This window comes from Martes martes, assembly GCF_963455335.1.
Source record: "Martes martes genome assembly, chromosome: 3".
NCBI lineage: Eukaryota > Metazoa > Chordata > Mammalia > Carnivora > Mustelidae > Martes > Martes martes.
The window spans coordinates 138,239,940-138,263,422 of record NC_137890.1 but is presented as its reverse complement, the minus strand read 5'-3'; the positions used below and the strand labels follow the sequence as shown (position 1 = coordinate 138,263,422).

Here is a 23,483-nt window from a genome sequence, read left to right as displayed (position 1 = left end):
TTGAAAGTTCTTTATGTTCTAAACATTTTAATTATTTCCAGGTTTACTGAAATATAATTGACATACAACACTGTGTAAGTTTAAGGTGTATAATGTGATGATTTGATACGTACATATATATAGCAGAATGATCACCACAGTAGAGTTAGTTAACCCTTCTATCACCTTACATAATTTTTTTTGTGGTAAGAATATTTAAGATTTACACTCCTGATTGTATAGAATTGTTGAATTACTATATTGTACACCTGAAACTGATATAACACTGTATTTTAACAATACTAGAATTAAAAAAAAAAGTTTTATAAGTGTCTGGCTGCCTCAGTTGGTTAAGTGACTGCTTTGGCTCAGGTCATGATCTTGGGGGCCTGGGATGAGTCCCACATCAGGCTCCCTGCTCAACAGGGAGCCTGCTTCTCCCTCTACCAATCTCTCTGCTTGTGCTCTCTCTCTCTCTCTCTGTCAAATAAATAAATAAAATCTTAAAAAAAAAAAGATTTACTCTCTTGAAATTTTACTAGCAGCTTTCAAGTATATAGTACAGTATAGTTACCATGCTGTATATTAAATCTTCAGAATTTATTAATCTTATAACTGGAATTTTGTACCCTTTCACCAATAATCACCCAAATTCCCCCCTCCCACAGCTCCTGGCAACCACCATTCCATTCTGTTTCTATGAGTTCAACTGTTTTAAATTCCACATATAAGTGAGATCATATAGTATTTGTCTTTCTCTGTCTGACTTATTACACTTAGCATAATACCCCCAAGCTCCATCTTATGTGCTTGCAAATAGTAGCATTTCCTTCTTCTTCTTCTTTATTTTAAAGATTTTATTTATTTATTTGAGAGAGAGTGAGAGAGAGAGAGCATGAGAGGGGAGAGGGTCAGAGGGAGAAGCAGACTCCCTGGCAAGCAGGGAGCCTGATGCAAAACTCGATCCCAGGACTCCAGAATCATGACCTGAGCTGAAGGCAGTTGCCTAACCAACTGAGCCACCCAGCAGCCCCCAATTCCTTCTTTTTTATAATTGAGTAATATCCCATTGTAAATGTATCCCACATTTTATCTATTCGTTCATTGATAGTTAGGTTGTCTCTGTCCCTTGGTTATTGTGAATTGTGCTGCAGTGAACATGGGGGTGCAGATATCTCTTCGAGTTAGTGATATTGCTAAGATAAGATATATACCTGGAAGATATATACAGAGGTTAAGATATATACCCAGAAGTGGGATTGCTAAATCACCTGGTAGTTCCATTTTTAATTTTTGAGGAAACTCCATAGTGATCTGTTTTTTTTATTTTTTACACATAATGGCAGCAAAGTGTTCTCTTATGTTTTCTGGAAGAACTTGTGATATTATCATATTAATTCTTTTTTAAATGTTTGATAGAATTCACCAGTGAAGCTATCTGGGTCTGGGCTTTTCTTTGTGGGAAAATTTTAAATTACTAATTTAATCTGTTTTATTTGTTATCAATCTATTCAGATTTTCTAATTCTTCTGATTTTAATTTTAGTAGTTTATATCTTTCTTGAAGTATATCTATTTAATGTATGTTATCTAATATGTTGGTATAGTACAAACATAATAGTCATAATATTTCCTTATAAGTCTTTAAATTTCTGTGAAGTCGGTCATGAGTTCCATATCTCTAACTGAAATGATTACTTGTTCCTCTACCTTTTGAAAGTATGGAATATAGTTATAATTATTTTGCTTTGTCTACTAGTTCCGTTTATCTGTCTTATTTCTGGGTCTCTTTTTCTTGATTGATTTTTAAAAAGATTTTATTTATTTATTTGAGATAGAGAGTGAAAGAGCATAAGCAGGGGGAACAGCAGAGGGAGAGGGAGAAGCAGGCTCCCTGCCAAGCAGGGAGCCCGATGTGGGACTTGATCTCGGAACCCTGGGATCATGACCTGAGCCAAAGGCAGATGCTTAACTGTCTGAGCCAGCTAGGTGCTCTTCTTGATTGATTTTTAATCTTTTTTATGGGCTGTATCTTCTTGCTTTTTTGCATGCCTGACCATTTTTATTAGTTGCTAAATATTGTAAAGTCTCTTTACCTTGTAGACTACTGGATATTCTTTTATTCCTATAAATAGTCTAGAATTTACCCCTCCCCCTCGCAGGACACATTTAAGTAACTAGGAAACAGTTTGGTCCTTCCAGGCTTTCCTTTTAAGGAACAAAACAACTTTTAAAGAGGGCTAATTTTGCCCTACACTGAGGCAACACACTTCTGAGTACTCTATCCATTGTCCCGTTTTCTGTCTGATGGGAAAATGTAGTTTTCCTGACTTTGTTTGACTTCTGAGGATTATTCCTCTACTCCTTTTAGGTGTTTTTAATTTTAATTTTATTTTTTTTGCCCCACTTGCCTCAGGTAGTTTCTTTACACACCTGGGCTAATCATTATCCAACTGAAGACCAGAGGTTTCCCTCTCTATGTATCTCTTTCCTGTTTGGTTTCTGCCTTCCAACTCTAACTACCTTGACCTGTCTTGACTCCCAGCTTCATCTCTTCAACTTAAGGAGACCATCGAGCTCTGGAGCCCCCCTGCCCCCTTCCTGTGCTATAGCCATTCTCTAAACAGTTATGTGGGGCATTCAGAGGACTCATTTTGTTTCCCTCTCTCAGGGATCCCTGTCTTGCATTGCCTGATGTCAAATGTCTGAAAACTATGGTTTCACATATTCTGTGCAGATTTAATGTAGTTCCATGCAGAAGAGTAAATATGATAACTATTATTCCATAAAGGCTGGAAATGCAAGTGGAGCTTGTGTTTTAGTAGGGGAAGCAGCTAGTAAATTAACAAGAAGATGATTATGATAAATTCAGATTTAGGTTCTTTAGAAGGACTGTTCAAGGAAGACATTTCTGGGAGTGGATTTTAGCCTGAGACCTGAGTGATGAGAAGGAGCAAGCCACTCAAAGATCTGGGGGAAGAGAATTCTAGCCTAGGTAAAAATCTGGCTAGTGAAAATGCTCTGAAACTGTAACAAATGAATTGACTTAACTCTACCTTTTTAAGCTCATAATTTGCAATTGCCTTGTCACTGTCTTATTCAGCCAATCTGAGCTCTTTTCAATCCCCTATCACACTGTTGCTTTCCTTCCCTACTCATGCCATCCCCTCAACTTAAAATGCCATATTCTTCTATTTCTTTCTTTGCAAATCTTATTCCCTTGCTAGATAAGGCCAGTTACAATCTTCTTTTCAGAGTCTTCTCTGATAACCTTAGTTAGGAATGATACTTTTTTTCCCTCTGAATTTCTAGATACATTTTTTGGGGGGTGCCCAGGGTCCTAAACCTTAATTAAGTACCAATCTTGGTCCTTATAAGAGTCATTTTTCCCCGTTTTGTTTTCCCTTGCATCCTTAGTGCCTAGAACAGATCCTGGCGTTGAGTAGAAAAGTAAATGTTTTTGGGAGAATGATTATATTATACCTATATATATGTCTTTCTCTGAAACAAAACATTTTGATATCATCAGTTTGAAGTAACCACTTTGATTTATGTATATTGTAAAACACTTTTTAGAATTTAAGTAATTACACAACAAGACTGACTTTTATCCATCCTGAACCTACCCTCTAGTTTGCTTTCATCCAATTCCCGACCCCTAACAATCCTTCACCTTGCTTCTAAACACAATTTCAAAATTATGTTTTGCTAGGCTCAGCAATGGGGTAAAAAAAATGTCTGTTGCACATATTCCTTGGTTGCTTTAAAATCTTATTTTGAGTGCTCGCTTCGGCAGCACATATACTAAAATCTTATTTTGAACTAAAATTTCATTTAACAACATTTATTCCATTCTACTTTAATAGTTTCTCAAGCATTGTTAATATGCATTAATTGTTTTATCTCCCAGATAATTTAGCACTTTGGTACACAAAGTGCTGTTTGTAGACCAAAAACGTTGGCATCCCGGAGCTTGGAACGGTGCAGAGTCTCAGGCCCTACTTCAGACCTACTGAACCAGAATTTGCATTTTAACAAGATTTCCAAGTTATTCATTTTCACAGAGCACTGGGTGTTATGTTTTTTATGTTTATATTTTTGTTTTTTCCCAGATGTTGTCACACTAAGGTATTTGTTGAATGAATAAAAAGCTTCCAGGTCAAGTATGAAGTGTGTCACCAGTCCTTTATTAACAACTTATGTTGAATAGACACTTAATGTTATGTAAGATTAGTCCATTTGCTAGGTAAAGTAGTTCTGCAAACTCCTAACCCATCAGTTGTCAGATCTTCTGAATATATTTTATAAATATTACAGTAAATGTCAAGATGTCCCTAATATAATGATTTCAGTTTAGGTTGTGTTTAGTGAAGGGACACTGGTTTCTCAAATTTTAAGAGACAGAAACCTATTTAAACTATCTTTGGGAAAAAAGGGTTCTTGGCTTTAGTTATTAAACCACAGGAAGTGCTGGGCTAGACCTAGATCTCAAGGATAATTGTGATTTGTCACTCATTACATCTTATCTTGGCAATTTTTTTGTGACTTAGAGTCATTTTCCCAAAGGTTTTTTTCTTATGGTGGGAGATATGGTCTCCCTCAGCCTAAAGCCTCATCCTTCCTCCACTAGAGGTACATGCAGACTAGGTCTGTCTCATACCAAGTTTAAGAATCCAGGGGAAGCATCCTGACATGGATCAGCTCATATTGGGTCAGATGGCCATCTCTGGGCCAATAAACTCTGATCAAAAGGTTAAATAAAACATTTTCCCGATGAAGTGGAAGAGTACTTTTCGTGGTAGGCAAAACAAAATATTTCCGAAATAATACTCAAAAACATGACTATAAACTTCCATCCGATAAATAGGGTAGTTAAATTTTTTCATTACTCATTTCTTTTACCCAATTAATGTCTGGGTCTACCAAAGGAATTTTTAGGTTTTGCTGATCTGCCTTAGTAGCACCTTATACCCTCTACGAGTTGCTCATACTCTGAATGACTTTATTCTAAGGATGCATTGATGAATAAAAACAGTATTGTAGTTCTCCCAAGTTATTTTCTCCCGTATCAATTATGCTCCCATATAGCATCATGTTGTGGGACAAGCTTGATCCCCACCAAAGAGAAACCTGGAATTCTGGACCCAGAGTCCTAAACTCTTTTTCCTGCCAAGTCTAATATGCCCCAGGAGGATGAAAAGAATCATCTATTTCTTTTAGGAGAGAGCTTGCCTCCACCCACAGCTATGGTATAGTCTCTATTACTCAGACAAGAAAATAAAAATATTCAACAGTATATTTTTAAAAGTCTATTACTTAGTCATAAATGATATCAATATGATATGTGGGAGACATTAATATATGTAGGAAATCTTTCTCTTGTTTTAGAAGGGCACAGTCAGACTAGGGATTAATCCAGTTTATGTTATTTTATTTTTTTTAATTCTTTAATTTTTTTAAACATATAATGTATTATTAGCCCCAGGGGTACAGGTCTGTGAATCGCCAGGTTTACATACTTCACAGCACTCACCATAGCCAGTTTATGTTATTTAAGCAGCATACCTCTGATTCTCCACACTAGCATTCATATTTATGGTGATGTCACAGATTTCTTCATGATTCTTTCAAAATAAAGGTTGTCTCGCTTTTAGGAACATTCACTCACTGCCAGAATCTCCTAGTGCTTCTAAAACAAGCAAAGCCAAGATAAGTTTTTCTTCAGCTGACACCCCTGTGAAGTTAGTAATAATATTTTGTCTGGTTAATCAATGTAGATAACGTGTAGTCTTTTAAAGTGTTCTATATGTGTGGTTAGAGTTAGAATTAGGTGTGGTGGTTATCTATCAGGTGAGAGTTTTATTAGGTAAGATCCTAACTGTGATATATTGTCTGATATAGGGTTAAGGTGCTATTCATGAATAATGAATAAATGAATTCATTTAACTAATTATTGCATGTTTTCTTTCTTTTTTTTTTTTTAAAGATTTTATTTATTTATTTGACACAGAGAGAGGGGGAATCACAAGTAGGCAGAGAGGCAGGCAGAGAGAGAGGGGGAAGCAGGTTCCCCACCAAGCAGAGAGCCCAATTCGGGGCTCAAACCCAGGACCCTGAGATCATGACCTGAGCCGCACCCAGCTGCCCTATTGCATGCTTTCAGTCATTTAGTTGTTCATTCAGCAATGCTTATGAATTCTTATCATGCATTCAACACCAAAATAGACCTCGGGAAAACAACAGAGAACAAGACAGACTTAGTCCATACTGTTATGGAACATAAGACTCTAGTGGAATCTTTTGAATGAATCCCCAAATCAGTATCTTTTTTCACTCATTTCAAAAAAACAAAAACAAAAAAAACCCTCCCATGCCCTTATGAAGAGAGCCACACTGTTGTTATCCCTGATGTCCTGACCTGACTCTGGAAATTATAGTTTACCTCAATGATTCATTCATTCATTCAGCTGAATGGTATTCTTTGCTTCCTGTCTCCAGCAGATCTATGTCTACCAGACAACAGGAACTAAAATTTCATGGTGAGAGAACTGATACTATTATACAATTTAAAAATATTTGTGTTCTTCTTATGTAATCAGGGATTTTAATAAAGGAAATAACCCCCATTTATTGCTCATCAAACCGCTGAGCTCTCTTCTCAGTGACTTTTCCATCACCCTTTCTGATAGAAAAGATTTATTGCCTATTTTCTACATCTTTTTGCAAATAATTTGTTTGAGGCATTATTGTTAGACTGTTGAATTTTATTAGAATGAGTCCAGTTACTTCATTATTTTACTAATTTGCTGCTCACAGGGAAAGAGGCAAAGCAAAAACCAGAAAACAAAAAAGCCACAAATGGGATATGGTGAAATGCTTTGCAAAGACAAGGTATTTATTTTCACTTTTCTGGTCTAGTTTGCAAGGTAAATGATAACTGATTTCTTTTGCTGAGCCTACTTTTCCCTCCAGTTCCTGCCTTCATTCTTTGCTTTTCCTTTTCCAATCTTTAGGATTTGGATCTTTAGGATTAGGATCTGAAATTTCTTCCTACCACTCCATGAATGGCTCATGTGAAAGTCCCCAATAACTTCCTCGTTGCTAAATACAAGTGAAATTCTCTTTCCTTACCTGTAATGGAAACGCTGTGGTACTTGTTCAGGCTGAAAACCTTGGCAGTGTTTCCAACTTCTCTTTTTCTCTTTCATCCTTACTCCATTCTTCAGCAGATACTGTTTGCTCCACTTCAGAAACACATCCAGAATCCCTCCATTTTCCATCTGGTTCAAGCTGTTATTATCTTCTGCAAAAACTACTTACCTGGTCTCTCTGCTTCCTCCCCTACTTATCTTCTATCTGTTCTTTGGATTTGTTCTCTTTGTCTGGAGAACTGATTGGCCCAAATAGCTTCATGGTCCAGTATCTCACTTCCATCAGGTCTTTATTCAAATGTCACCTTCTCAGTAAAGTCTTCTCTGGGCACCATTAATTAACATTGGAAAAACAGACACTCATTCTCCCTTTCCAGCTGTCCATTTCTTCATTTCAAATACCATCTCACATACTATATGTTTTCTCATATACCCGGTTATTCTTCATCTTCCTCTTTCCCCTTCCATCAACCAGCATTTCTGAATGTTTTATTTCCCTGCTATATCCCCAGTTCATAGGGCATGGAGTATTAAGAATCTGGCTCATAGGGGCACCTGGGTGGCTCAGTGGGTTAAAGCCTCTGCCTTCCGCTCAGGTCATGATCCCAGTGTCCTGGGATCGAGCCCCGCATCAGGCTCTCTGCTCAGCAGGGAGCCTGCTTCCTCCTCTCTCTCTGCCTGCCTCTCTGCCTACTTGTGGAAAAAAAAAAAAAAAAAGAATCTGGCTCATAAAAGTACCCAGTTATTTGTAGAAAGGGAATAAATTTTGTTGTTAACTAGGATAATTTTCTATTAGGTCAGTGATAGTTTGAAAAGTCTTGTTTTCTATAGTCATCGTGTACTGAAAGGGAGAATATTATGCTTTCATATTTAACTGTAATTTTAAAATAAAAACTATTAAAGGTATTAATGAGTATTAATTCTATAAGCACTCTTATTGGTTTGTGTGATTTTAACTTACTTAGCTTGAAGAGTTCAAAGTTCATTTTTTAAAAATACTTTATTTACTTACTATTTGAGAGAGAGAGAGAGAGAGTGAGAAGGCATAAGCAGGGGGAGCAGCAGAGGGAGAGGGAGAAGCAGACTCCCCACTGAGCAGGGAGCCCGACGTGGGGCTCAATCTGAGGCCCTGAATCATGACCTGAGCAAAAGGCAGCTGCTTAAAGGACTCAGCCACCCAGGCGCCCCCAACGTTCATTTTTAGATCATTTTTTATTCGAGTATAGTTGACACACAATGTTACATTAGTTTCAGCTGTACAATTTAGGGATTTGACAAATTTATAGATTATGCTTTGCTCACTACAAGTATAGCTACCATCTGTCCCTTTATAGGTCTTTCTTTTTATTAATGTGGGAGTTGTTCTGGAGTTGCACAGTGCAGATTAAGCTCCTGATCTTATAAACATTTTGGCAGGCATCAAAGTAAGTAGAACATTGACATCTTGGGATATGATAACTCCTCACTTGTTAAACCAGTTTCTCCTCAGCTCTTCCTCATTGTTCTCATTGTCTCATGTGTTGAATATTGCAGTATTGTTATTATTATTATTATTATTGTTATTATTATTAGTTTGAAGTTAAGCATCCCTGTCTTTGTGATTGCCCTTTCCTCAGGTCTGAAAAACATCATTGTGTTTCCTGAGGAAGCTCTGGAATCCTTATTCTCTCTAAAGTAGAAAGGAAATATTAATAAAAGAAGGACTTTGGGACAATTTAAGTAAATGAGGACTTTGAAATTAAAAAGTAGGCTACTAGATTAGCATGTAGAACTCTACAGTTGTGGCACGCAGGGCCACCAGACAGATGCCAAAGGACAAGGGTTTTTCAAAACCTAGTTTGGTCACAACTTTTTTCCAGGGACTAATGCTGCTCGTGGGTCCCAGTAGCTCTTAAGCAGGAGTCAAAATTATACATGAATGTAGAAGTCATTAATAACTTTTCCATTATATGTGGGTGGTATTTGTGTGTCAGTGAAGAAATATTTTGGTGTATATGTAGCTCCATAGGGTCTCCTAGGATAACATAATTTTGTAGGGGAACTGAAATGGATAAATAGAATATCATATATATATGTGTGTATATATATAAACCATAATTTTAAGAATAGATTGAATATAAAAATACTTGTGAAGGGCTGGTAAAGATTTGATTTATTGGTGAAAAAAGTTTCTAGAGTTATAATTTGGGACTCAGCAATAGTTTGAAACAAATATTTAGGATAGTGAGTGGTTCAGAAAAACACCCAGAAGACTTTTAGGTGTTGGTGTTTACTTAGCCATCCATTCATGGAATTTTTCTAACTCCACATAACCTTTTAAAGAAACATAATCCATACTCAGACTTCTTCCTGGCCCCAAACCCATATTTCCAACTCTTTTCTTACCATTTGCCTTCAGACAACCTCCAACCACCTCAAACTCAATGGAATAATGATAATAGCCATTATTTGAGAAATTACCATTTACTTGCCAGTATTATAAATGCTTCATGTGTGTTAGCTGATTTATTCTTCAGAACAATTCTGAGTTGGTTCTTTTATTTCCTTAGCTTTATAGATGAGGAAACTGAGACTTTAGGAATTTAAGAACCTCTCCCAAGGTCACACAGATATTAAGTGAAACTCTTGTGTACAAATCCTATGTTCTTAACCACTGTTACTAGTTTCAAAATAGAGTTCTTAGGTGTTCTCTCAAACTACTCCTTTTACTGTTTTCCATATGTTATCGAATGTTATCACTCTGCATCCAGCCAGATTCCTAGACTTGCTTCTCTTCTTCCTTTCCTGCATCAGAATACTCATATCTATTTCTTCCTTTTGCATAGCTCTTGGAATTGTTTCCTTTTACCCGTCATTACTGCAGCTATCATAGTTTAGGTTCTTATCTCTTGTCAGCTTACTAACTGGTCTCTTTGCCACAAGTATTGCCCCAACATCTTCCATGTTATAGCTTAAGTGATTTTACTGACTGGTTGTATTGTCAAATCTCTTTTCTGCTCAGGATCCTTGGATAACTTCCTATCTGTGGTATAAAGTCTAATCTGGGGGAGCCTGGGTGGCTCAGTCATTAAGTGTCTGCCTTTGGCTCAGGTCGTGATTCCAGGCTCCTGGGATCGAGCCCTGCATCAGGCTCCCTGCTCAGCAGGAAGCCTGCTTCTCCCTCTCCCACTCCCCCTGCCTGTGTTCCCTCTCTCGCTGTGTCTCTGTCAAATAAATAAATAAAATCTTAAAAGAAAAAAAGTCTAATCTGTTCTGTATGGCAAACAAGACCATTTGTAATCCACTCTTTGTCTTCACGTACATCCTTCTTTCCTGCCTCTTCCTTTTATACATTCCATGTTTCAGCCATATAGTACTTCTTACAGTTCTTGAACATATACTATTTCTCCTATCTGGAATACTTCCACTCTATTCTCCCCTAGAGCCCATTTCATATCTTTAATATAGTGGTTATCATATGGGATGCTAAATGAATGTTTTTCTTTCCCCATTTCCAAGTGCACTGCAAGCTTTCTGAAAATTTGATTTATGTTTTACTTATCTTTATATTCTTTATATCTCACTTATCTTTATATAGTCTTATTTACTTCACACATAATGTATTTTATAATTTATTATAGTACAAAATGTACCTACTGGCTCATAAGCTCTGAATCAATCAACAGATGGATGGATGGTTGACTACTCAAGTAAACACCATATCAGTAGGTTTATATTTGGTTTTACAAGTGAGGGAACACTTTTTAAAAACTGAGTGGTTAAGGAAAGTAGGAGAGATGGCTATCTGATTGGATAGGTTAACACAGTGGCATGGAGTTGGAAGGGTTTTCTTTTTGTTGTTTGGAGATCTGTGGGTGCATGGCATATTTAGAAACCCCAGAATTTTTTTTTAGTGATAACATGCAAAATGGTTTGGATACAGAGTGTTGACTGATTTGCTTAAGCTTTTTCAACCAGTTAGTTACCAGGCTTGAATTTGAGTTGGAATCTTCAGTTTTACCTATTTTCATATTCTGCAGGTGTAGAATATACTATATTTAGTCCAACCATCTTATTTAACCAATAAAGAAAGTAAAGAACGTATTAGGGCAGTAATCTGTTCCTGGTTGCAGAGCTGCTTAGGGACAGAGATTTCCAATCTCATGCTTTCTTCACTGTAAGAAGCAGTGTTGTGTAGTGGTCAAGAAGCTCAGTAAACCGGTTTTCTTGGACTTAAATCTCAGCCCTGCCATTTACCAGCTCTGTGGTTTGGGAAAATTCAGTAATCTTATCTGTAATGTGGGGAAAAGTATTCACATTCTAGGTTAATGTGAAGGTTAAATAACTTAATATAGTAAAGTTGTTAGAATGGAGCTGTCACATAAGTCATATGTAGATATTTTCATCATTTTTTGATAAAAAGGGGCAATAATAATGCTTTCTCCTCCATGCTGTTCTCACTGAGACTACATTATAGGATCTATCATGCTGTATTGTCTCAAGTCTGTAACCCCTCTAGACTGTGAGTTTTTAAAGGGTAGAGATCTGGAATGCCTGGGTGGCTCAGTTGGTTAAGCATTGAACTCTCGATCTCAGGATCATGAGATCCAGCCCTGTGTCAAGCTCTGTGCTCAGTGCTGAGTCTGCTTCTCTCTCTCCCTCTCTCTCTACCCTCTCCTGCTCGTGCTCTCTCTCTCTCTCTAAAAAATAAATCGTCGAGATCTTGCTGTAGTCAAGGACTAGCATAGTATCTGGCGTACAAGAGACATTTGATATGTCTGTTTTTAAACAACGAATGAAATTTTTTTTATCATAGAAAATAACAATTAGATAAATATTTCAATGTCTTTGACACTAAAGTAGAATTCATGGAAAATTTTTGAACTGTCATGTTGATAGAAAAGATAGTAGAAAACTGGAGAAAATTGTACTATGTATTATTTAGCCAATGAAACACTTAAAGTATCTGGTTTGGGCCATCCCCACTGTAGGACATCTTATCCTGATGTAATTGTTAACACTTCAGTTGGTTTTTGTCAAGCCATAGGATCATATGCTTTCTACTCAGACTTTTCTGAAAAAACATGAGGAAGCCCAAGTATGAAGCAGGATTTTTATACATCACTGGTGATAGAAATACTTCAATTTTGGCTTGACCAGTTTCAGTCTTTTAAAATTTTCTCACCATAGTACCAACTTTGTGTTTGGATCTGGTGATCTTCTTTTTTTAAAAATTTTAATATAATTAAATTTTTTTTATTATGTTCAATTAACCAACATATATTATGTTCAGTTAAGCATCATTAGTTTTTGATGTGTTCAACGATTCATTAGTTGAGTATGACATGGATCTGGCGGTCTTTTTGTTTGGGAGCAAACATTTCATCTGGCCACATGAACAAATTAGAGATCAGTTACAGCATGATATAGAAAGTAAGTGCTTTTGAGACAGATAGCCTGGGTTGAACTGGGTTGAACTTCTTCTTCTTCTTCTTTTTTTTTTGGTATTATATTTATTTATTTATTTATTTATTTATAGCATGAGAGTGGGGAGGGGTAGAGGAAGATGGAGAGAGAGAATCTCAAGCAGAATCTGCACAGAGTGTGAAGCCCCTGAAGGGCTCGATCCCACGACAGGAGACCATGACCTGAGCCAAATCCAAGAGTCAGACACTTAACTGACTAAGCCACCCAGAAACCCTGCCTGGGTTGCATTTCTGACTCTGCTGTTTAGATCACTGTGTGATTTTCAGTGAGTTATTTAACTCCACTCAGCTTCAGCTTTTCCATATGTAAAGAGTTTAAGGCATGCATCATCTCAGGGTGAATATGTAGAATAATTTAAATAATTATATAAAATACTTGGCACAGTATCTGACATGTAGTAAACACTAAATAAATAGTAGGGTTTTTTTAAAGTTTTTATTTTAATTCCAGTTAGATAACACACAGTATATTATTAGATTCAGATGTATGCTGGATCTTTGCCAGAAGGCCAAGAAGTGATAGATTCAGGTGTACAATATAGTGATTCGCACTTCCATACGATGGTGTTTATTTAATGGTGGATGTCGTCATTCACCAGTTTGTTTAAGTTCTATCCTAATATACTACTATGTGTTGTCTACTAAATAATTATAGATATTTAAGCCAACCATTTTTAAGAAAAGGGCTATAGTTAGAGTAACAAAGTATGGGTAGATCATGTCAAACTATCTGTATCAGAATCTCTTGTTAAAAATACAGGCTCCTTGTTTTCAACTTAGTTTACTGGTTAAGAATCTTTGGAGATGGGACCTAGGAATGAGATAATTTCAGACGCACCCACGAAAGCTTATTTTGATGTAAATTGCCCATGAATAAACTTTGAGAAATATTTCTTTACAAGGTATATGTTTTCTTGAGAATTTTTAATTGATTTAAATATTTCATTGAAACCAGCATGGTTGATGCAATAGATGGAAAGTCTTACTTAATTTGTTAGTATCTGAAATTATAGGATCTACAGTTTTGGGGCAGTATTTTAAGGTGATAAGAAAAGCATTCATTCTTTTTAAAAAATTTGTATTTTAATTCCAGTGTAGTTAACATACAGTCATATTCATTTCAGATGTACAAAATAGTGATTCAAAACTTCCATGTAACATCTGGTGCTCATCACAAGTGCACTCCTTAACCCCCACCACCTATTTCACCCTTCCCCCCACCTCCCCTCTGGTAACCATCAGTTTGTTCTCTATAATTAAGAGTCTATTTCTTGGTTTGACTCTCTCTCTCTTTTTTCCCTATGCTTGTTTGTTTTGTTTCTTAAATTCCACATATGAGTGAAATCATATGGTATTTATCTTTCTCTATTTCACTTAGCATCATTCTCTCTAGCTCCATTCATGTTGTTGCAAACAGCAAGATTTCATTCCTTTTTATGGCTGAATAATATTATGTTGTATATATGTGCCACATCTTCTTTATCTATTCATCTATCAGTGGGCACTTGGGCTGCTTCCATAATTTGGTGTTCTTTCTATTTCTTTCAGATGTTTGTCACACTGTCTTTGGAATATCTGATCATTTGTCTCTCTTCCAGACTGTGAGCTCCTTGGAGTAGAGACTTTGGATTTTCAGTTTCTAGCACAATATTGGGCACATAGGAGATATTTAGTATATGTCTTTTAAATGAATAAATCAATCCTTATGTATCTCTCTTGATTTATAATTGTGTTCTTGAGAGGAGGCATTGAATTCAAACAAACAATTAACTTTCTTACCAGAAATAGAAGAGCAATTTTCAGTTGTTCAGTTTTACCCTATTTGTATTAATGTTGAAGTAAGATAATATTTTTTATCTTTTTAAAAAGATTTTATCTATTTTTTGAGAGAAAGAGAGTGCACAGAGGGAGAGGGAGAAGCCAACTCCCTGCTGAGCAGAGAGCCTGATGCGGGGCTTGATCCCAGGACCCTGAGGTCATGACCTGAGCTGAAGGCAGATGCTTAACCCACTGAGCCACTCAGGTGTCCTAATAATATTTTTTAGCATAATCAAGTTTTTCCCCCTACATTTGCATAACTGCCTTATATTTCTTAATTTAGTCATTGGCATTTAATTTCTCAGGAATGGATAATGCAATAGGAAAGCTAGTTTTGGGGCACCTGGGTGGCTCAGTTGGTTAAGTGTCTGATTCTTGTTCTCAGCTCAGGACTTGATCGTAGGATGGTGAGTTTGGGCCCTGTTCCGGGCATGGAGACCTTAGAAAAAAAAAAAGTCAGTTTTAAGTTTCAGAAGCCTAAACTCAAAGGATGCACTGTTTCTAAATAATAGCATTGTAAGGAAAGATGAAGAACTAGGTTGTCCATAGCAAAAGATTCTCTGGAATGGAGGAGGGGAAGAATTGAAAGGAACAAGAGCTTTAGTTACCAGTGTACATTCTTGAGAAAGGACTATGTATTCTTTATACATTAGTTGGATACCTGTTGGGGTTGGGGGAGAGAGAGAAAATGATAAATGATTCAAAAAATTACATTTAATATTATATATCAATTATACTTCAATAAAAATTAATTAATTATTTAAAGATACAAATAAACAACTGAGTACCAACCTTGTACTAGCAGTTATACAGGAGCAAACAAAACATGAACCCTATACTCAGAGAGGTTATAGTTTACAAGAGAAGGAATATAATACCATTTGACAAGTGATTAAGCAAATATATGTACAAAAAATAGAGGTAGACCAGAAGACAAAATGATAAATTTCTAAAAATATTTTTTCCCCTTTATAATAGAGATCTAAAATCTTCAGGGAATTTCTTTTTGTGAAAAAAATCTAATTTTCCTTTACTTGTTATGTAAACTAAAAGTTTATGCATGCCTCAACTTACTACATCTCCAGTTATCAGCCTTTAAGCCTAATGATCACTGTTTGTCAAATGGTCCTGAATGTATTTCTGTTCCTAACCTGAAAGTAGTCAACATCACACTTATTACAGAGTCAAACTTGTAGCTAAATAATCCTTAACTTGTCCTTTTTCTATACCATGTTTTGAAGAATTACAATAAAATAATCATTACTCATGTGTTCCATGTTTTCAGGCATACAGCACAATGTTTCAACATTTGTATACATTGTAAAATGATCAACACAATAAACCTAGTTACCAAGTGACACTAACCAAAGCTATAACTTTTTTTCTTGTGGAGGGAAGTTTTAAGGATTACTTCTTTACAATTTGCAATACTGTATTATTGACCATAGTCACCATTGCTGTACATTACACCCCCATGGCTTATTTATTTTATAATTGGTGGCCTTCACCCATTTTATTGCCCCCCTCCAGCAAATTTATTGAATTGAGTTGAATTGGGTTAAGATGCTAACTTCTAGTACTCAATCTCCAGAGTAGGTCTTTTTTGAGTATTTCTGTACGGGTAAATTGGAGCAAAGAGTGATAATCAAGTCTTTGTTTCAATTTTCAGGATTGGAAAAACCAGTCATGAACTAAGCAAAATGGAACTTTGGGGTTCTCTTAAATCTGGACATTTGCCCAACATTGGAGTGGGCTTGCTAATTACTTGTTTCATATATTTCTTTTTTGAAAGTTGATTGCTAGAATCATGCCTATCAGGTTGGTGGCCAAGAACATCTGTAAAAAGGAGTAAGATTTCAATTCTAATGTTATACAATGAGGTTCTTGATGGTATGACACATTTGGGAGTGGGCATTCTTACCTTTCCTAAATGGTCAGATGTCATCATTTTTTAAGTTGTCAAGAAAGAACAGTTTGGGTATTTCTTGAATTTGTTAAATTCAGCTAAACAATTTTAGACTGATGAAGCTATTAAATCTACACAAGATACTTTAAGTTGTTCAGAACATTTGTATATATCCTAAAGGATAGAAGTACCAAGGAGTAACACTTAAGTAAATGATATGAACAGTGCTCTGACACATTGACATATGTGAAAAATAGTCATTTAAAAATACTAATCTTCGGTTAATATTATTATCAACAATTTAGTATTAATGTTCAGAATATATTTCTGATCTTGTTGCCCACCTTAAGTTTAGCTCTTTAATACTAAGAAGGGTCAAAGCAAAGGACTTTCTGATCTAAGCCAGAACCCAGTATTACCATGAAAAAGTGTTTTCTTGAAGTGCTAGCGTTGGCAGTAATGTTTAGAACCCAATACTACCAGGATGAAAAAGTGTTTTCTTGAAGTGCTAGCGTTGGCAGTAATGTTTAGAATCCAGTGTCTTCTTCAAATACAATTAGATGTATCAAATAAAATATTAGATGCCCTCTTCTCTAAGATAAACACTGTATTAATGTGCATATCTTAACCCCCAGGGCTTAAAATAGCAAAAGGAGGTAGGGACTGAAAGGACATTGGCTCCATGCTGACTTGCATACTTGGGGGGATTAGTAAAACTTGAGGTCAGCAAGAGTCCCAGGATCCAGGAAGGAAGCACACCATGGTGGCTGTGTTCCTTTAATACTGGCCACTCCATGGGCAGCTGGAAAGGAAGGTGGCTCTTCTGTTTAGTGCTCTCTGTAATTCCCCTTTGCATGGTTGGCTTGTGGCCCATTACTACTTTTATTTCATTCTTCAGAGAGGAAAATTCCACATTAATATTGCTCAGTATGACAGGAAATAGCATCAGTAGCACAGTGCCTCACACATAGTAGGACTGACTGAATGAAAATTGGACTATTATATCATTCCAATAAAATGTCTGGAACATTCAGTTCTTTGGACACATTTAGTCTTTGTAATACTTAATGTTATGTTTGAAATTATGGCTGTCAAATTGTGCTAATGAAATCTCACTGGGTTTCTAAATAAAACAAGCTAAAGAGGAACTCATTTTTAATCTAGAATCCAAGGAAACTTAACTGTAGTGGAAAGAGTGCTGGATTTGGAGAAATGTAAAATTTACCTGGAGGAATTTTTCAAAAAACATATCCTCAGCTACTTCCTTTCTTAGCCTCCACTAAGGACATATCAGAATCTCCAAGGTAAAGAGTATATAGTGAAGGGGTAGGGGGAGGGGAAGCTGCTCATACAAGTAGGAGTTTCTCTTCCCCAACCTCTATTCTTTTCACTTTCTGAGTTTGAAAATGAATGGAGAAGTTGATTTCCTAGGGCCTATCTATAAAATGCTATGGTTTTGTTAGTAAAAATTCCACTCCCTAGTGATGCTTTTCTTCCCAGAAGTTATGTATTCTATACATACCTTCTTCACTGGGACTTGTTTATTATGTGGAAATATTTTCTGAGGATATGGGCCTTAATTCTAAAGTCTTTTGAGTGTAAAATAGAAGTAGTAGATTAAGTGAGGATCATTTTCTTTCCCCACTTTTCTTTTTGCTAAGCTAGCAAAAATACCTTGGATCAGAGAACTGTAGAGATACGGGCTTGCTTGATCTCTAGAAGTGCAATGTCTCTGTTGAAACTCTGGCTAGGTCCTGTTACATTGATAGAAATAGTAGCTCCAGCATATAGTGAACACTCAGGCAATAGTTGTTCCAGCAAAGTACTTATGTGGTTTAATAATATACAGTGTAGGAAAATATTGATTGAAAATAATTTTAAAATACTATCTTATTTTTAAATTGGCTTTCAGAACAAAAAGTCAGACTTTTTCCTAGTTACATTTGAATTCTTTTTGAACAAATATAAACTGCATGACTTAGAGTTTCCTAATGAGATAGAAATAATTCTATAGAGAGGTTATCACTTTTCTACTAATAAGTTTTTTGTGATAATCTGCTATAGTCATATGAGTGGAACGAGAGCCTTTATTTATCAATCTGTGGTAGAAAGTCAAGTTTGGCCCCAAATTAGCAAATTCTCAATTAACACCTTGTTATTTAAGTCCTTGGAATCATCTCTATGTGTTGTGCACAAAGTTGCTACTCAAATACATTAATCATTATGGTTTATAAAAAAATGTTTTCTTATCATCAAAATAATAGTTTATTGTAAAGGATTGTATTAAGATGGTAAACAGATGAAAGTTATTAATAATTCCACCTATGAGGAATGTTGTGGAAAATTTTGGTGTGTTGCTGAAAATAATTCAGTACATTCCTACCAATGATTGCCTTTTAAATCTGGTGAAAATCTTATTTAAGATAAGCTATCTGAATAATTTTTAGTCATACTTGTTTAACCCCTCTTCATTTGTAACCTCTATACTCAGCCTGAGATTCAATGATACATTTGTTTCATTACTTAAAATACTCTGGATCTATAATCAATTCTAGGAAATATGTGGTCACTCAGCAGCCATTATCAACTTCTTTTCCCTAGAAAAGAGCTGCTCTGGCTCATTTTCTCCCATGGATTAGAGAATCCCTATACTCCTCTTTTGCTGAGACTTTTAAGGCAAAAGGGTACATGCTTAGGCTACTCTTGTCAGGTCCATTGCCTTTTCAAAATGCTTTAGTATCTTGATAATTGCTACTATCAAAATACTTTCTTTCCTTATTATTTTTGTTGGGAAGTCATAGAAAAATATATTTGATTTGTGATAGTGTGTGACTTACCCAAGTTTCTCATAATTAAAATATTGAAAAGTATTTGTCTGCCCAATTCTTACTGTGCCAACAATGACTAGTTTCAGTCTCACTAAGGCATATCAATTTTGGTGCCATCTTTATCTGTCTTTAAAAAACCCCATCTACTCAGAGCAGGACATCTAGTACACCTTATTAGCATCCTCTTGTTTGAATTATGTCTCCTATGGGGTCTGGGAATGAAGTGAAGTGCCTCAAAGTGTTAAAATCTGGCTGAGCTGGTTGGAGTGTACCTTGGATGAGTCTGTATAAGAAGTTGGCATCTTAGGTGAGATTCTTAATGTCCATTAGACTTGCAGACTTTCAGGCTGTATTTTATACCAGTAGCCAGGTGTGGGCAGTGACACAGGGCTTGGGAGATCTCTCTTACCGGCTCAGGGATCCAAGGCATTCAGTGCAAAACCTGGCCAGCAGCCCGAGTGAGTAGGAGCCATGTGACTCTGGTGAGTTGGAGTGTGCAATTGCCTCCTGCTTCAGAGCTACCTGATCCGAATACTAAGCAGAGCGAGTGCCGGGCTGAGTGTAGGACATTGAAGACACTGCAGAGAAAGGTGCTTATTCCAGAGGCATTACAAAACATGGAGATTAAAGACCAGGGAGCTCAAATGGAGCCGCTGCTGCCTACGGTAAGAGACAACCTGCTGTCACAGATTAACCGCGTTTGCTGCAGAACCTGTCAGGCAAGCGGTCGGCTGGCTAGATGCAGTGATCGTACTTTTGGGGTGGTGGATAGCTCCCACGACATATGGACAGGGGTCTCCTCCCATCTCGGGTGACTGAAATGCATAACGCAAAGCACATGATTTTTTTTTTCCCCCTCTTCTCAATATGGATGCACTACGGTGATGAAATGTCTCATGTTTGCTGCTGTTTGAAGAGATGGCTAGGTTTTAGCAGCAGGGGCAGCTGTGTGTCTCTCTTCCTGCCTGTTTCTGCCTATCTCTGTTTCTCAGGCTGTGCAGTGGTGGCTGAAGACCCTGCAAAGAAGCCCCCCACCTTTTTTTTTTTTTTTAAATCATATTCCATTCATGTTAAATTTCCTCTCTGTGCCTGATCCCCCGGAAGGGAGGTAAGGGAATCGGCTGCTGTTGCAGCTGTAGAGATTTAGCCTGCAGAAACCAGGGGAAAGGAGAACAGGAGGAGGATGTGTGTGTGTGTGTGTGTGTGTGTGTGTGTGTGTGTGTTCTGTCAGTCTCTTAAAAGGAAATGTGTCATGGTTCACATACAAAGAAGGTATGCATTTTGGGGGCCAAGCAGACAATTTAGCTTTGAATATCTGAAAGGTTCCTGAATTGTTATTTTAGAAAAAGCCTGTTTATTTCTGGATCTTAAGACACCTCCCTAGATATAATTCTTGGGTAAGTAGTTGATTTGCCTATCCTCTCCACAATCTCTCTGGCTGGCTCACAGACTTTGTAGCTCTTCAGGCAACATCTTTCTCAGTCTGGAGCAGCTGATGTTGCTATGTTCAAGGAAAAAAAAAGAAAACAACAACAACAACAACAACGACAACAGTATTTTCTCAATGCAACAGAAACGCCAAATGTAAGCTTCCAGCTATCTATCAGCATTATCACAGCTCAGAACAGCAGAAATCTCCTCCCTGCACCAAATCAGGAAGAGGGGCTGTTCTCAGCTCTGTGTTACTCAGGTTGGTGACCCACCTTGCAGACTAGGGACTGGCAGCAGGCTGTCCACTTCCAAGTCCATTCCGAGGCTTTGAACACATCTTTACATCAAATGATACCTCGGAGGAGGGGGTGGGCAAATTCTGGGCCACTGTATTTTTAGGGCCTTACCTCTCCTGCTGGGCTCAAAATCTGCAAAAGATGCCAGTTTGCATCCGGAATTGGCTGTGGCTACTGAGCATGCTCAGTTTTCCTCAGGACGCTAGATTTGGGCCGGGAGGGAGCAGGAGGATGGGAAGAATGCAGGCATCACCACTGCGAATGGAGCCTAAATAAAGAGCAGGGCAGTGAGGGGAAAAAAGGAAGCATATCAATTAGCCTGCCTGCTTAAAAGTAGAGACATTTCTTTGTGGATCAAAGCAGAGTTATTTTATGAAAAGGAGAGTAAAAGATTTATCTATCTTCCCAAACTTGAATCGATACATAAATTAGGATTTTTTGGGTACTCAGAATAAAGGATGGCAAGAATATCAGAGAACTATCATTTCTTGGATAAAAGGAAGGAACTATACATAGGAATTGAGGGATGGAGATTTAGGAAAAGTTAAGATATAGGGAAAAAACCTTTTTGGGAGGAAGGGGTTTGGAAGTTGTCCTAGAAAAGCAGGCTGAAGTCAGTTTGATGTGGCATATGAGTTGTCACTTGTAGGGAACACTTAAAGGGTTTGGGACAAAATGAGGATTAACTGGAGGAATTTACAAGGGGATAACTTTACTGGGCTAGATGGGCAATCAGTGTGTGGCTTAAAGGAACAGAGAAAATACAAGTGTATCTAGAAAAGGTTTATAATCAGTCTGATGAATTTTTGAAGAGTCAAAAGTTGCATTTTATGTGGATAATGGCCAGTACAGAATAGTTACATAGTTACATAGCTTAATGGCAAACGAAGATCGTGCTAGCAGTTCATTATATGAAAAATAAACTTGACAGACTAAAAGGATGCTGAATTACTGGCCTACTTTGATATTTATATAGTATTTTCAGCTTTTCCAATTGCTTTTATACCTTTTTATTTCTTTTAGTTTTCAGAACAATCATGTTATATAAAGCGGATTTTATTATTTTATTTAAAAAAATGAGAAATTGAGGCATAGGGAGTTGGAAAAACATGTCTCAGGTCACACAGTATTGAAGCCAGGACTGGAATATAGGTCTTCTAAAACTAGCTCAGAAAAAAAGCACTTTTTCTTTCTTTCTTTCTTTCTTTTTTTTTTTTTTACATTACATTATTAATCAGGCTTATCATAATCAGATCCTGGACTGGAGTTTTTATACTTGAAAGAGAAAGGAAGAAATAGCTTTGGACTCTGTTTTAGAAAATTAATCAGATGACTTTGCAAATAGTTATGTAAGAGGCAATATGGCATACTATTTAAAAGCAGTCTAGTAGGTCTCATTAGTAAAGATAGAATTAATCTTTTGAAAGTATGAAGCTAGGAATTTAGGATATTGCATAGGACTTCAAACTTTTCATTGACATTCAGAGTTGAGTTTGCTTCTAGGAGTAACCTGACAATCTTTAAATTATTAGACCATGGAAGAGACTTCTAGGAGAATATTTTTATAACAAATATTTTTATCTCATGCCATTTAATTTTGGGTGATATTGTAGTGGTTCCGTGTTGGATCCCTTCTAAAATTCTGCCGAAAAGGAACTTATTTTAACTTGAACTTGCTTATAAAACTGCCCTGAGGTGTGGAATGAGAGTAAAGATCGCTTTTTAAAGGTAATTTGTTGGTATAGAGTAGGTGGTGGAAGATAGCACCTTTTAAAATGCTAATTCTAGATTTCCAAATGGCCCAGTTTATTACTTTATCAGGGAAAAAGAAGTTATGAAAAATCTTTATTATTAAATTGGGGAAAGGGAAATGGGACTAAAATGTCTAAGTAACAAAAAGAAAACATAACTTGGCTAAGTAATATTGGTATTTTTATTTTATTTAGATAGTAATTTAGATTATAACACTAATTTAAGGAAAACATACTCATAGTAATGCGTAGTACACACATAGTATAGTTATACATAGTAATACATAGGAAGCAAGATGCGTTATAAGAAACAAATTCTCCTTTTCCTCTTTATAACTAAGATTCTTACTCTACAATGGTAAGTGATTATAGAAATAAATGTATGTATAGGGTGCTACGGTTGCTGATGATTGGGAGGGTCTAAAGCCTATAAGATTAAATTTATATTAAAAATATTGAGGTCAGATTTGGAAGTGGGTTATTTTTGATGGAGAATTAGAAAATATCTGGACAAAGGTCTGGAACTCAAATAGAGTCCGTGAGTACGGCCACAAAAATATTCACACTTCCAGGTGTCATTTCTTCCCGACCTTGGGATGATGGTTGCTTCGGTAGTCTAAGCTGGGCGTAGACAGACTACAGTGCATTGCAAGATGCTTCGAGTGAATGGGGAAGTGTGGGTGCCACGTTCTACCCTTCGTGTAGAGAAACTCCCCCTTTCCACATGTTCATACCTCATAGAATATGTGACGCTGATCACTTGGCTTTCTGTGAGGATACCACTTTCAATCTGCTTAGTAATATTAGTTAAGTTTTATTTATTTTTAGGTAAAATAAATGTAAATTAAAGTTCTAATAT

The 23,483-nt window shown here is 36.6% G+C and overlaps 1 protein-coding gene across 5 annotated transcripts in view; it reads left to right on the top strand.

Moving 5' to 3' along the window:
- Window positions 1-19,763: 19,763 nt before the first annotated feature.
- SLC4A10 (solute carrier family 4 member 10) overlaps window positions 19,764-23,483 on the top strand; it is a gene marked incomplete at both ends in the record, with an annotated part of 302,735 nt that continues 299,015 nt past the window's right edge. For all 5 annotated transcript variants that reach the window (XM_080799605.1, XM_080799609.1, XM_080799604.1 and 2 more), the window contains one exon: window positions 19,764-19,811. In XM_080799605.1, coding sequence (XP_080655731.1) covers window positions 19,764-19,811 — 48 coding nt within the window. The remainder of the gene's footprint in view (window positions 19,812-23,483) is intronic.